Source organism: Melospiza melodia, chromosome 20, assembly GCF_035770615.1.
Source record: "Melospiza melodia melodia isolate bMelMel2 chromosome 20, bMelMel2.pri, whole genome shotgun sequence".
Lineage (NCBI taxonomy): Eukaryota > Metazoa > Chordata > Aves > Passeriformes > Passerellidae > Melospiza > Melospiza melodia.
The window spans coordinates 11,592,314-11,607,865 of record NC_086213.1 but is presented as its reverse complement, the minus strand read 5'-3'; the positions used below and the strand labels follow the sequence as shown (position 1 = coordinate 11,607,865).

Sequence of the window (15,552 nt, the reverse complement as noted above, 5' to 3'; positions counted from 1 at the left end):
GAATTATTTCCCTTTCTCCTCTCCCCTTGCCCCGCTCTGTCACTATCCCACAGGAATCCTGTCACCTCTCAAGGAGCTTTTCCCAAAGAACTCATGAGCAAGCAGGTACGTCCCTTCAAATCTGTACCTCTGGATTTATGGATTCCAGAGGGTGTAAAGCAGAAGGGTTGCAACACCTCAGTGTGTGTGGAAAAAAGGGATCCAGAGGAAAATTGATTCTTCTTTCTCAGCCTAATTTCACCCTCAGTTCCCTCGCCCTGAGCCTGTTCAGAGGCACAAAGTGTCAGAGGCAGCTGTACCTGGATGTTCAGCAAAGGACGTGCTGTGAGACAAATCATGTTAATGAGAGAGACGTGGTGATAAATGTTAAATAGTTTTAGTGGATAATTGCTGTGGGGATTCCCATTGCAAGTGTCTGCTTTTCATGGAACAGTGACTGTGCACAACTGAGCAGAGATAGGGCTCTATGCATTTATTTACCTGTTTGATCAGATTAAATTATTTAACATATTAGTGCATTATAACAAATGTGCTGTGCTATTGCAGGAAAAGCTTATTCAGAGCAGGAGTAAAATGAGATCTACCACCAGTGCTTTATATCCTATTAAATCTGGTTGGGGAAAAGCATATTTTTCCCATGTAATGGATGACCACTCAACATAGGACCTATGCAAAGCCCTTTTGTAGCCCTGATTCAGCAGTGTGAGCACTCACACCATTGTGTAGCTTGTTTTTGAGGCCAGTTCAGTTGACACAGGGTTCAGGTAAGTTCAAACAAGCAGTAAGTTAGAGATCTGTGTGATAGCTCTGTGCACTGTTTGCTAGGACATCCCTGCTCTTCATGTGCTGGGGAGTAAAAGAGTCTCCAGGCTTGGTTTATTCTAGAAATAGGTATTATTTGCCTCTGTGCAGCAGTAATTTTTGATCAGGGAGAGTGTGCAGAGCTGCTATCGAGAGTTTTTATGAGGGAGAAGCTTCATGGGCATCTGTTATTTTTGGTCAAGACGTGACAGAGAAGAAACAACGGCTGCAGACAGACCCTGATCCTCCCGCGGGAGCCCTGGGAGGAGCCAGAAGAGAGGGAATGCTGAGATTGGAAGGTTTTATGGCAGGTGGGAGGTGGCAGCTGAGTTCTGGCAAGGGAGATAAGCCAGGCTCCCAAAGGTTCTTCGGAGCAAGGGGAAAACTCCTGGGGTTGGATTAGTCACAGCATTTCACGGGGAGACAGCCACTGGTGGCTTTGTTGTTGTTTTGTTCCCGGAGTGGGAGTTTGACATTGTTTTCATTCATCCACACGTGAAAGGAACAGAGGGAGAGAAACAAAGTGTGTGTGCGTTTTAGTGGGAGTAACATTCCAGCAAAAAAATCATTCCATCTTTAAATCTTGTGGTGCCATCATGGTGCTGGTGAGTACCTTCCACAAAATGAACACAAACAGCAGAGCTGGGAGTCAATGGGATGTTCCCTTCACAAGCAAGGAGAGGGACATCAGCAGAAGGGGTTTGCAGTGTTTCCCAGAGGTTTGGGTGTACCTGTTCTGTGTTTCACAGGCTGGGTAACCCAGGTGAAAATGCTGCAGCTCTTCCCAAGGCCTCCTGGGCTGCTTTATCCCATGGAGAATCCGTGTTTGGTGTGGCTGTGGATTCAGTCCTGCCTTGGGATGCAAGCCAAGGCCTTTGGCAGCAATGAGGAGCTGACTCAGAGCCAGGAGAGGCTCTGGAAGCTTCCACAGCAGGTGAGGCACTGAAGGAGCTGTGTGGCCACGTTATTCCCTGGCAGGGGCTGGGCTTTGTCCTTTGTCTGGGGAATGGTGACAGTTTCTCCCAGGAAGGATCCTGATCCATGTGGGATCTGTGGGAGGTAACCTGAGCTGCCCCCCTTGGCTCTGACCTGCACTTTGTGTTCAGCTTCCCCAGCTGAACAGAAGGGATATTCACCATTTTATAGTTATTGATTTGCTTGTTTGGAGTTCTTCTGAATTCTATTGACTTGACAATTCCAAGTTAAAAAGCAGTTATTGAATGAAAACAATGGAATAAACCTGAGAAATGTACCCTGTCCTGCCTCACTGCAGGTAAATAACATAATTACTGCTGAATGAAATTTCCTGAATGATTTGAAGTGGCTGCCATTCAGGAATTGAGAGTGTACAATCTATAAACTTTCATGGAATGAGAATTCCTACATGGGATTTTCAGCACTGGGGCTGCACTGGATGCAGCAAACCCCATTCCAGTTTGCCTGGAATGTGCTGCAGAAGATGTTGTGTAATGAAATGAAAAAAAAATCATATTTGTGTTCTGCCTGTCACCAGCAAATGTCAGCTTCAATGTGCAGTCAGAGGGGCACAGCAGAACTACAAAGAACTCTTGGAATACTTTATGGGATGACTTAAAAAATAGACCAGAATAACTTTGTGACACAGATCATGAAGCTGAAGGAACAAAACTCAACTTGTAAATAGGCTCCTACAGAAAACCACTGTTTTGCTTCCATTATTTTGCTTTTTTTCCCATTATTTTGGAGCAGATGTTGAGTGTTCTTTGATGTGCTGTGGTTGCCTCAGCCTCTGGTGGCAGGATTTTGGGATCAGCTCCTTCCTGTGCAGGTCTCCTGTGTCCTTGTGCTTCTCTGGACATCACAGATACTGAGATTTAGCAGAGGATGCTCATGGGCTGTGGGCAAAAATTCCCTCCTGTGAGCTGCAAATGGAAATTCCCTATTCCTGCTTGGAATTTGCCTGTTATGTAATGGGATTTAAAGCAGCATTGTCTCAGCCTTCAGTTAAATTTTACATTTACAGCTATTATAAGTGGGGAAAACTCTTTTCATCCCAAGGCTTTGCTGTGTATCTTTCTGTTCATTTAGAAATGACACTTTCAGTGACCATTGTGGCACTAAGAAATGTGTGAAAAAGAAAAACAAGCTGCTATTTTTATGTGATTTGCAGCCCCTGAATCCTGGCTCCTCTGCCTGGTACTTGTTATTTAGGGAGCCCAAATGCCATCATTAATAAGGCCACTACCCAAGGAATACTGGCATTTCTTGGCACATTATCTGGGATTTAAAAATACAGTTTCTCCAAGTAAAACATAGAAAGGACTGAATTGGGAAAAAAAAAAATATCAGTGTTTGACAGAGGAGAAGGAAGAAACTAGACAGTGAAATCAAATAATTCCAAACCTCAGAAATGTATTTTAATTGCAAATGGCAAGATTCACATTTTTCCTCATTTAGAAGAGCAATAATTGCTGAAGATTGCAAGGTGGGCTTGAGGGAGGAAGAACAAATGGATATTTTTGTTAAAATGAATAAGGGTTATAGGAAACAGAGTATGAATCACTACCTTGCAAAGATGGCCTTACTTAAATTGGACAGGAAACAAATGGAAATTATGGAATCACAGAATCTGGGAATCCTGGAATAGTTTGGGTTGGAAGGGACCTCAAAGCCCATCCCCAGGGGCAGGGACACCTCCCACCATCCCAGGTGGCTCCAAACCCTGTCCCCAACCTGGCCCTGGACACTTCAGGGATGGGGCAGCCACAGCTGCTCTGTTCAGCCTCTTCCACTGCTGAATTCTCTTTACCTTTAGGGAGTTTCCCAATCCATTACTATTGCAATTTAACCCTTTCCATTTCCTTTTCCAGCTGTTGCAGACACAGAGAACAGTTTGTTTTCCCTCTCCTGTTGTCCTCATCCATGAGGGCTGTGAGCAGAGCTCCTCCCCGCCATCCCTGCACTAAATCATCCCTGTCCTTTCAAACTTGGAAGGTTGGAAGTCTGATCTTTTCTTTGGGATTTCCTGCTCCCTTGAGGTGCTGGCATTGAACAGTGCTCTCCCAAATTTCAGGTTTAATTTTCTTACTCAAGCAGCCTTTTCTGGAGGTACCTAAATGCTGCCCATCAGTGAGAAAGAGTGGCTGGGAGCTGAGCAGATCCCTGAGTGGTTGTCCTGAATTTTTGAATCTTGAGTGTCTCAGAAGACTCATTATTACTATCCAAAAATAGGTAGGTTTAAATACAGCTATTCTGTGCTGGTTTAAAATTCAACCTTTCTAAAAACTGGTGCAGTAACATGAGGGATAAATAAATGGAAAAAGAAGAATCTGGTACAATATTCTGCTCAATATTGTAAACACATAAACGTGACAAGGTGGCATCTCTGCTTCATATTTACCTCATATTTTACTTAAAGTTTTATTTAAAACCTTGGGAAGAGAAAGTGCCATAAGCTGGTTTTCTCTTAGTTTTCTCTTAGCCCATCAAGAAATATTTGAGTGTCTACATTTGTATTTGTCCAGAATTTTCCCTGATTTCCCAAGTGAGTTGGTTGAAATACTGATCCTGCAATCCCTGTGTTTGAGGGATTCCCCCAAACAGGGATTGGTTCCAACACAGGGGAAATTCCTGTTCCTTCACCCTGAACAAGAGCTGTAATGGCCAAATCCCAGAACTGATATCCCTGGAAAAGTTCTCTCTCCCCACCCAGCCAGCTCCATGCACACATTGGCCAAAGCTGAGATTTGGACACACGATATTTATTAACAATGTTCAATCCCAATCAGAATAAAAAGCTGAAATGTTGACATTTGCAATGTAACATTCCAGGGGGAAAAGAACATTTTGGAACAATCATTTGGGACAAAAATACAGTTAGGGACAATTTCCTTTTCCAGGTTGGAGAGGGCTTGGAGCAACCTGGGATAGTGGAGAGTCTCAACCAACAGGACACCACAGCAAAGAGGGAAACCAGGATTTTAAATGAGGATTTTAAAAGGGGTGATGCTTGAACTTTCATCATCTTTTGTCTTTTACTGCAATTCCTAAATCAGATCCAAGAGTGTGAATTCCCAATTAGCAGCTTTGCACTGGCATTGCAGCACTACCAACCCCTTTTCCTGGCAAAGGAAGGCAGGGCAGTGAATCCCTGGCCTGAGTAAATGTTAGTCTGTGCTGATTTTCTCTTCAGTGGTGACAGGCATTCAAAACAAAGCTCAAACTGAAAGCCACTAATTGAGAGCTGAAGGCAAGCTGTGCAAAGTGGGATAAGTGCAATGGTTTTCCTCTGGGAAGAACAATTTTGCTCTCTGTGTGGTGCTGTCTTGCAGCTCTAAGTGCCCCCATCTCCAAAGGTGCTCTTCCCATGGAGCCTTCCTCCCCTTCCTTCCTTGCTTGCAGCATTTCTCTTGTTCTTTACAGTGTCTCTTTCCTCTTTCTCCAGCCAAGAATCTGCTTTTAAAAGAAGAGTAATAACAATTATACAATAAAGAATCTGCTTTTAAAAGAAGAGTAATAACAATTACACAATAAAGTCCCAGGGAGTGAGCATGTTGACAGGATATAAATATGAGGGAAACAAACAGAAGAGGCTGGAGATGTGTGCTGTGGTCTGGGATGCTGCTGATTTATGTGAGAGGTGCAGTCCTCTTGTGTTCTCTATCACTCACCTATTTTTTTCCTATTTTCCTTCCAGCCAGATGGCACAAACCAGGAAAGGCCAAATAATTAATCATTCCACATTTAGGCTGGACTGGCCCCTGGGTGAGGCCAGAGTGGTTGAGAATCTTTTCAGCTTCAGGAGAGTTTCTTTCTTTGTGGTAGAGGTGAGTTTATGGCGCTGCAGTGCTTATAAAATCCTGGTCCTGACAGGGAATAGGAATTGTTTTATAAACCTTCACTTTATGCTTAACAACACCACAGTGTTTCTTTAAAAAGAACATTACAAAGAACCTACAGAGAGCCAGGAAGAACTAAACTTCCACTAAAATAACCCCACAATCAATCAATTAACCAACAGGAGAAGCAGAGCAGTGCTGTCAGTCACCCAAAGCCACCAGATCACCCTTTGATGAGATTGTCATTTCCCAGGCAGGTGACACCAGCCCAGCCCTCCCTGCAGCACAGGGAGCACATTTTGTGTGCTGGGCTCCATTCTGTTCTCATGTGCCTCCTGGCTGGGCCTGACAAACACATCCAAAAGCCATTTTCTAGGCTTGATTACCCAGTCTGCCCAGGCTTGGGGTGGTGGCAATTGAATGACATGAAAAGTTGAAGCTCAGGGTGACAGGATGGGAAGAGTGATAGAAATTCTAATGAGAATTATAAATCCCCAGGAGCAGCTGCACTGCCTGGCTCACACTGGGACACCCTTCTCAGGCACTTGTGAAATCAGCAGTTATTTCAAGGGAGCCCAAACCACACAATTTGTGCTGTTGTTTGGATTATTTTAATTCTGTTTTTTATTCAAGCTGTCAGGCAGTTTGGGGATTAATGGGTTGTCTGTGTTAGAAGGCAGTTGCAGAATGATGTGAGACATTGCCTTGATGAAGTTCTGTTTAATTACAAAGCAGGCAAGTCTTTCCTGGAGTGCTGGATTAAACAAACCACACATTTTTATGCTCAGTGCTTTGACCAAAGCCAGGATTTGAACAAAAAACAAAACCCAACCCTCTCAAAATTTCTCTTACATCAGCAGCCTCAAAAGGCAATTTTCCTTTTTCTCCCCCTGCTCTGGACATGTTTGGCTTTTTTCTTTCCACAAACACAAAGCTCCAGGTTTCCAGTGGCCTTTTTGCACCTTGTCAGCCCCCAGGGAAGCTGATGTGGGTGATGTTCACTGTACAGGAGCTCTGCCATGTGCCTCTCCTTCGAGCAGGAGTTGCTGTGCTTTCAGTGCCCTCATTCCACAGGGACATTTGTTCAGGTTTGTGTTTTCTTGAAGGAAGAACTCTGGTTCCCCACCAATTTCTATGAAATTCCACAAAAGAGATTTTCCTTTCAGCTCAGCAGGACGCTCTCAGCAGAAATTTGAATGGTGCCATCATTTTGAGGGTGCATCACCTTTTTTAGGGCCTTATTCTGAAAAATGCCTTTCCTCCCTTGTGAACCAAGGGCTGATTTTGTACATTTTATCTTGGGTTTTATTTCCTCTTGTCCAAATGGCCATTTTGAACAATAGGATCCCATGTGCAGCACATGGTGATACTTGAAAGCCTTAATTTTAAAACCTAAAGCATCTGTCAGGCCAGTGGAAAACCTCTACATCCACTAGGACTGACAAAAGAGATGAAAATTAAATTGCTTCTTGTTTAAACTTTATTTTCTCCATCAGATTTAAGGGCATTCCTTGGGGTGGCTCTCTGCATCCTACACATTTGTTCCAATGGATTGAAGAAATCATTTTACCTTTGTGTGGTTTCTTGGTGTTCTTCTTTTGCCCTGTGCTGGGTGTCACAAGGCCAAAGTGCTCAGCAGATGTAAAATATGAGAATCTGGTTATGATCATCCTTAAAACCAATCTGCAGGCAAAGCACCAGGAACTGCTCATTGGGCAACTGCAGAAACACCCAATGGATCCAGAGTTTCTGAATCTTTGAGCTCTGCTGCCCTGGACAAATAAAACAGCCTCAATTCTGCAAAAAAATGACATTAAAACTGATAAATAGGACTATGAGAACATTTATTCTTTGTGCTACCTGTGCCAGTCTTCAAGACAGCACAACTTTTGTACTTTTTAGTCTGAAATGTTGATATGATCTCATAGAACAAGATCAGATTAATGGATCAGGTTCCCTCTCAGTGTCAGCCAAGCAGACACTGCTTATTCTTTTATGTACTTCAGAAAATGGACATAAATTTTCCATTTTCTCAAGTTGAAAACACTTCTTGAGACCAGACTGAGAAAGTATTTCTGCTTTCTGCAGTATGTGAGCACAGACCTCTCTGAAAATAAGTGACTTGCTCAGGATCACACAGAAAATCAATATTGCTGAGGAAAAACCATTGAATTTCTTTCATCTTAAGTCCTATTTTGACTACTGTGCTTCCTCTCTCCTCATCACTATTACAACTAATAAGTGTTTATGTCTGATGGAGTGTGAACCATGCTTAGGTCAGAGAAGCTGCTGGCTCTGTGTGCAATCCATCATGCAAAGTCATTTCCCCTGAGATAAACACTGAAATAATGGGGGGAAAAATAGATAAAGGGGGCAGAAAAATCCAGCCAGCTGCCAAAAATGGGGGTTTTGACTGATAGCTGGGAGAGGGTTAAGACTGCTCTGATCTAAACACCCCAAATTAAAAAGCAACTAAATAAAGATAAATGTCCTGGCTGCACCCATGTCAAATTCCACATGCCACCACCCCAGACCCACCCTCTGCAGTGACTCAGGCACTGCCTGGCTTTGCTCAGCCAGTGCCTTCCAGAACAAAACATAACAAGGACTATTATGAATAAGATCCTTAGAAAAACAAGGATTTAATTGCTGTAATTGCTTAAGCAATGAGTTGTCAAGTGCTCAGTGCAGACTGCAATGCAGGAGAACTGGAGAAATGGAATTAACAGGTGAATAGTGGCTGGGAACCTCAGTTCCTCTTCCCAAATCAGGAGCTCTTTATGGTGTATCCATAGGATTGGAATTTATTTGATTATTTGAGTTTGTGGGGACATCCACAGTGAATTTCTTGGCAACAGTTCTGAACTCTGAGGAGAGGGAGGGCAGGGATCAGGTGGAAACAGGCTGGGAGAAAAAGGTTCAGCCTCTCCTTCATGACAAGGCACATCCTACAGCACAGGTGAACTGAGCAGCCAGTCCCTGGACATCTGGGAATTTGGCAGATTATCCTCACCACTTGGCCCAAAAGGTGTGGGAGTCCCATAAAGCACCTTCACCCTCCAGCCAGAGCATCCTCTCTTGATTGAGGTTAAACCCAAGAGTGTCACAGCTGAAATGCCACAGGTAAGTGTTCTCTACAAACCTGGCACTGGAAAGGATTTTGTCTTTGTCTTGCAGATCAGCCTCAGTTTCTCCTGAGGATCCTGTCCCAGCAGGACTCTCATTCCAGAGGCAAAGGCAGTGGCTGCTCCCTGAGCCCTCTGTGGCAGCTGGACAGAGCCTCACTGGGCTGGAGCTGCAGCCACCAGGTCACTGCACAGCTGACAGGTAAAAATAGGTGCCTGGAGATAACAAGGCATCACATCTTATTATCAATTCCCTGGGAAAGCCAACATCCCTCTCTCTTTCCTCTCCAAAGGATGCTTTATTATAATTACATCTCACTTTATTAGACAGCTGAAGCAAAGAGCACATTTGATGCTAATGAAGTGCTGCTGTGGTTGAGGCTGTCACTATTTTTGGAGCTGCACATCTCCAGCACTTTTCATTGGGTGATGGAGGCTTTGGATGTCTCTGGCTCCTTCTGTGGGGGCTGCCCAGGAAAAAGCAGTGACTCAGCGAGCCCAGCTGCAGAACTGCTCACATGGAATGGGAAATGCTGGGGCCAGCCAGAACACACACAAAGGCTCTTTATGTGCTGCAAGTTGTGCTCAGGTAGGGGCCAGCATTATCTGGATTAAAAAAATCCCTCTGTGCTGGTCACCTGCACAGGCCTCGTTTGTCCTGTTTTCCATCTCTCACCCTGCAGCTTTTCATAGAAGGCAGATTGCACAGAAATCAGGGAAAATATTTGGGAGGTTGGAGACAGACACATCACTGCTGATCACTGGCTGCCTCTCCTTTTGCAGTATGAGGGGTTTGCCATCTCCAATTCCTGCAGCAAAGCCCTCGGAGCAAGGCAGGATTTGGTGTTCCAATTTCTCTGCTCCCACATCCCCTGGTGTGACACTGGCATCCAGCTGGGCCAGTGACTCAGCCCAGCCACTGACAGGAGCAGAGATCCCTCCCTCCCTCCCCACCTTGCAGGGTGTGTTTCTGTCACCACCTCATCACACAGGTGACAGGAACAGGGCAATGGCAGCCCTGCTCCAGACCAGCAGCTGTTGATAACCAGCTCCCATTTCCAAATCACTTCCTGACAGCACTGGCAGACACAGCCTCCCCTCCCAGCAAACAAGGTTAATGGTTCCTCCTGATCCACAAAGCAGGAATGTGTCACAGCAACCAGGAATTCCAAGAACACCACTGCATCTCCACACCCAACTGGTTTTGGGGCTGTTTTGTTACTGCAACTTCCCCACTCCCCCAGGGAAGGGAATGACTGGAGCATTAACATGTCCTGCAGTTTTCCCTCAAGAGCACAAGGGTGTGACTGAATTTACAATAACATGTGCCCATACAAACTCTTCTGAGTCTCCTTGCTGGATGGGGATTTCCCCATTTTGTTGTTCCCACACACCATTTTAAGTGAACTTTCTAAGCATATTTGGTTAAGGTTTTTCTTAGACCTATCTTAGGAGTAGCAGGGAGATGTCTACAACCCTTCTGTATCATTTTATAGCTGATTTATATCAACAGGCCATTCCCAGAATTGCAGGAGAAACTCCCTTTAACTTAAAAACCTGTGACTAATCCCATTAACCAGCAAAGCACACACAAGAGGAGATGTACTCAATAACAGACAAAATTCCAGTGTCAGGGAAAATAAGGAACACAGGGCAGAACACAGCACAGAGCAAGAGACTCCTCCCAGCCAGGCCAGGAATTGTGCACAGGGCACAGGCAGCTCACTGCCTCCCTCTGCTGAACCTCACCGATACCTCACAGAGAATTCCAGGCTGGTCGGGCTTGGAAGGGACCTCACAGCTCATCCTGTCCCAACCCCTGCCACTTCCACCATCCCAGGGTGCTCCAAACCTGGCCTTGGAGACTTCCAGGGATTGAGGGGCAGCCACAGCTGCTCTGGGCACCCTGTGTCAGGGACTCGCCACCCTCACAGGGAACAATTCCTTCCCAATATCCCATCTAACCCTGCCTCTGGCAGAGGGAAGCCATTCCCCATGTCCTGTCACTCCAGGCCTTGTCCCAGGTGCCTTTCCAGCTCTCCTGGAGCCTCTTTGGACATTGCAAAAGGCTTCAAGGTCTCCCTGGAGCCTTCCCTTCTGCAGGCTGACACCCCCCAGCTCTCCCAGCTGGTAATTAGCAACAGGAGGATGGTGGGAGTGCCCAGAGCTTTCACTTCAGACACTTCAACACCACCAGCACCAGACTGCAGCCCCTTGGTGCCAACCAGGTATTCCACAGGTGTCCAAGTTCTCCCACTGCCTCTGGAGCACTCCAAGCCCAATTCCCACTGAGCGTGGCTTCCACCTCAGGGAGGGCTGCATTGCTCTCTTCCCCATCCTGTTTTCATGGAGCCTGGGTGAATTTGTTGAAATCTCTATTTCTCATCAAGTCTAACCCCGTTGGCTACCTCAGCTCAGAATGACTGGGCAGATGGTGCAGTTACATAAACCTGGATTCCTGCAGGATCTGGCTAAGGAAGAGCTCCAGAGTGCCAGACTTGGTGAACTGTACATCCCTGCTTTGTGTAGAGCATTGATTTCTGCTGAGTTCAACACAGCACTAACCTTCTCCACTCACTTTCAGACACTTCTATTCTGCAAAACTGTGGAGCATTCCCAGCATTTCCACTTCAAAATCAAAGCATAGCTCCTGAAATACCTCTCAGAAGTTATTCAGTATCTGAAGTTCAGCACAAAAATATTCTGTCTTCATTTTATCCTGCACTGAGTCCAGCCTTAGCTGCTATTCCAAAGCAAAATCTGTTCAGGATCCTTTCCCAGCTTATTCAGAGTTAAGAAAACTGAATTCCTGTTTATGTTAAATAGTTAAAGAAATTCAACAACTACCCAAAACTACAACAGCCAAAACTCCTACACCCCAAACTTCTCCAAATTTTGATCACTACCCACAACCCCTCAGAGTTTCACCCAGCATCAACAAGCACTGCCAGAGCCGTACAACACCTGCTGTTGCACACTGCAATGAACACACCACAAATCCTTGCTTTTTTTTTTCCCTTGGGAGTTTAATGTGGTGCTTGCAGGAGGCTCAGAACACCAATTTGTGAGGATAAACTCCATTTGAGAGAGAGAACGTGGAGCGCAGGTACCCCCGGAGCTGAGGCACCTTCCTGATCCGCGCCAGGATCTGGGAATCCACGGCCTTCTGGTCTGTCTTGCGCTGCTCCGTCAGCTCATATTTCTGTAAAGCACAGAGAGCAACCTTAAAATCCTGGGAGAAACTGCAGGATTCTTTAGAGAGAGGAGGAAATTCAGGGCAAACCCTGAGTTTTGGGATTTTAAAAAAATCTTTCACCCATTTGTTCTCGATAACGGGAAGGTGGCGGAGCACTGACACGCTCCTTGGAGCCAACACAGTGACAGCATTTCTTGGTCAAAAGACCTTTAACTCCTCCTCTGAGAAAAATCCCCAAATTTAAAAGGAGGTCACCTCATTTTAATGGCATCACCTCACTTTTTTAATGACCACTTAAAATCCACCATTTTTTTCCCTGCTAATTCCCCCTTTCCAGCCTGGCCTGGAGCATTGAGAAAGAAAGAACCACCCTGTCCCTTACCTCTTTCTCAGTGTCAAAGATCTCTCCTTCCTGGTGCTTGGGCTTCCTCAGCCTCTTCTTCTTGAAGTAGGAATCCGTGAGATGCTTGGGAATTTTCACCCCAGTGAGATCCACCTTTGTGGATGTGGCAATAACAAATTTCTGGTGGGCCCTGCGCAGAGGCACACGGTTGACAGCCAGGGGGCCTAAAGGCAGAGAAGACAAGAGAGAACAAAGTCAGCTTTTCCTGGGGAAAATCACTGCCTTGAAGCTGAATTTCTGTAGTCTATGTGATAACCAATTCCTTCAGAGTTGCCTACAGATAATATCTCAACAGTCAAAGCCCTCTAGAAATACAAAAATCTCCTTTCTGAGCTCTTCCAGTCAGATACTCAAGCTTAATTATCTCCTCTCCACCTCCCTGCAAAGTCACAAATGGCAGAATCGTTAAGGTTGGAAAAGATCTCAAAGATCATCAAGTCCAATTTTGACAGATCACCACACTGCCAACTCCAGCAGAGCATTGAGTGCCACATTCAGCTGTTCCTTGGACACCTCCAGGAGTGGTGACTCCACCACAAAACGTGATTCCACATTGATGTGCCAAACCAAACACATGCAGATCTGTTGTACTACTGACTCCAGAGACAAACTTGAACTTAAAAGACCCAAAGAACTCTCCCAAAACAAAATTACTGTGCTTAAATACAATCTTTTACCTGTAACAAGCAGAAGGCCAGTATCAAGCTGCTTCAGGAACACAACACGCTGTAAAGAAACGAGACAGGACATCAATCCTCAGGTCCCAGTGCTCCCACACCACAGCCAAACTGGGATTGTGCCTCTGTTACTGGTACAAGCACTGACAGTGCTCCAGGTGTGGGTCAGCTGTGCCACCTGAGGAGCTGCCACCTCTCCAGCCAAGTGTGACTCTCCATGAGCTTTTCCTCCCAAGGCTGAGCAAAGGAAATTACTCCAGTTTAACTCTTCCCCATCCCATGGCAACAGCCATCTGAGCACCCAAATCCTTTGTGTGAGTTACAGGCAGGAACTGGATAAACACCACAAGGACTCTGTAATCTCACACAGTCAAGAGCCATTCCCCTGTTGTGTTTTGCTTCATCTGGTCAAGGTTTCCTTCTCTGACAGCATTCTTTATGGAACCATGAACATCAAAGACAGAGAATTCAAGACAGGAATTCAAGATGGTGACAAGAATTTAGGATGGTCCATCCTGAGGATGGAGAACCCAATATAACAATCCATTATACCCTGATAATTAGATTAAGAATGAAACTCTGTAGGACAAAGTTTTGTCTTTGCAGGAGCAGAAACAGGCACTGGCTTTGCTCTGCAGCAAAACTCTTTGCACTGTGTCCAAACAACTGGCTGAGCCTGTTTTACTTCCAGCTCTGCTCAGAACAACCTTAATTTACAAACATTTCACCCCTAAAGGCTGGACAAGGAGAACACCCAGACAGAAGTCACACATTTACACCCAGTGGCCCAGCTGGGAGACTGAGGGTGCCTGAAAGGCTGCCAGAGCTGGGAGCAGGAGCAGTGCCCACCTTGCCGCGGTGCCGGCCGGTGAGCAGGATCAGCACCGTGCCGGGGGTGATGGACGAGCGCAGGCGCCGCTTGTGCTCGCAGAAAGGCTTCTTGCCATGGCTCAGCAGCTTCCTGGGAACGTCCTCCGTGGGGTAGTACCTGGGCTGGGAGCACAGGACAAACATCTTGTACCAACTGGGTGTCTCACAGCACAGCAACTCCTCAAAAAGCGTCTCCCTGTTTCCCTGAAGTTCAGCTTTCTGAAGGATTTCTGCTGCACATGGGCTTGGATATTTTGGAATATTTAGTGTCCAGCTCTGTATTTGTGCATGTACTTCCACCATGGCACAGAAACACACAAGACAGAGAATTCCCACCTGAATTCCCACCACCTCCCACAAATGCTGGGTCCATACTCACAGAAAGCACAGCACAGGCTGAGGCCCCTATATTACCCCAAGCATAAGACTCCATCACCCAGCCTAAAGCCCCCTGCAGCAAACCACGAGCATCCCGGTGCTTTTCCGTACCATCTTCCGGATTTTAACCACCCGACTGCCTCCATTCTTGTCTCCACCCACTGGCTTAGTGATCGTGGCACGGGGCATCTCCTTCTTCTTCTTCTCTATCTGCGAGCAAAGAACGAGGAAAACTCAGCACATTTCAAACCAAAGGCACCACGATAAACCCCATTAATCCCCCCAGATCTCTCCACCCTACCTTTGTCTCTGGGGCCGTGTACTTGCGCTTGTACAGGGCTTTCCTGGCGTACATGGCAGAGCGGGAATACCTCCCGATGCCGCGGGCCAGGACGGGGTTACGGCTGGCATGGTATTTCTTCACCCTCTTCTTCTTGTCCCCAGCTGCTTTCTGGCTTGGCTTCTGCTCCGCCGGCTTCTTCTCCCCTCCCTTCTTCTTGGCCGGCTTCTTCTCACCTGGCTTCTTCTCCGGCGCCTTCTCGCCCGCCATCTGCGATCACGGACAGCAGGGTTTAGAGCTTGTTACAAAGCACACAAAATAAAAATAAAACAATCCAAACCATCCTTCACACCTTTCTAGTAGCTGTCAGCCACCTCCTCCGGGCGCAGCTGCCCCTGTGCGCCTCTACACGGCTTAAGCTGCTCCTGCACGCTGGTTACAACAACTCCAGCGCACATCCAAGCGCTCCTCGGTGGGAAGCGCGAAGACACGGAAACACATCCCGAGCCTGCAGCCGCCTCTGTCCCGGCACCGCTGAGCTGCCCGGCCCTGCCCCAGCGGTCTCCCCCGTCCAGCCCCAGCCCAGCTCCCGGGAAGCTCCGGAGCGGCCTCCACATCCCGCCGCGGCCTGGCCCGTTCGGACCGGCGACACTCCCGTTCCTCCCCACCCCCGCGCCCATCCGGGCCCATCCGCCGCTCCCCGAGGCTCCCGGGCCGCGCCTGTGACCGCAGCGGGGCCACCGGCGGGCGGATGGCGGCGGATGGAGAGCGATGGGCCCGGCGCCGATAGCGGCAGCTCCGCCATCCTCACCTTCCGGGGGAGCAAAAGGAGCTCACATCCGGGTGCGCGGGCTAAGGACAGCGCGGCGTCTGACGTCAGCGCGCCGCGCGGGGCACCATGGGACTTGTAGTCCGAGACCGTCCGCGCTGCCCGGGGCAGCCCCGGGTCACCAGCGAGGGGGACACCGGACCCCGCGCCCGCTCTGGGGGCTGCGGGACCCCCGG

The 15,552-nt window shown here is 47.2% G+C and overlaps 1 protein-coding gene across 1 annotated transcript; it reads right to left on the bottom strand.

Moving 5' to 3' along the window:
* Nucleotides 1-11,744: 11,744 nt before the first annotated feature.
* On the bottom strand, nucleotides 11,745-14,845 carry RPL6 (ribosomal protein L6). The gene is made up of 6 exons (XM_063173009.1): nucleotides 14,569-14,845; nucleotides 14,379-14,477; nucleotides 13,869-14,012; nucleotides 13,020-13,068; nucleotides 12,322-12,506; nucleotides 11,745-11,945 (listed from the first exon to the last, which is right to left on the bottom strand). The coding sequence occupies exons 1-6, from the start codon at nucleotides 14,815-14,817 to the stop codon at nucleotides 11,793-11,795; spliced, it is 879 nt and encodes a 292-aa protein (XP_063029079.1). The 5' UTR covers nucleotides 14,818-14,845; the 3' UTR covers nucleotides 11,745-11,792.
* Between the last annotated feature and the right edge of the window lie 707 nt (nucleotides 14,846-15,552).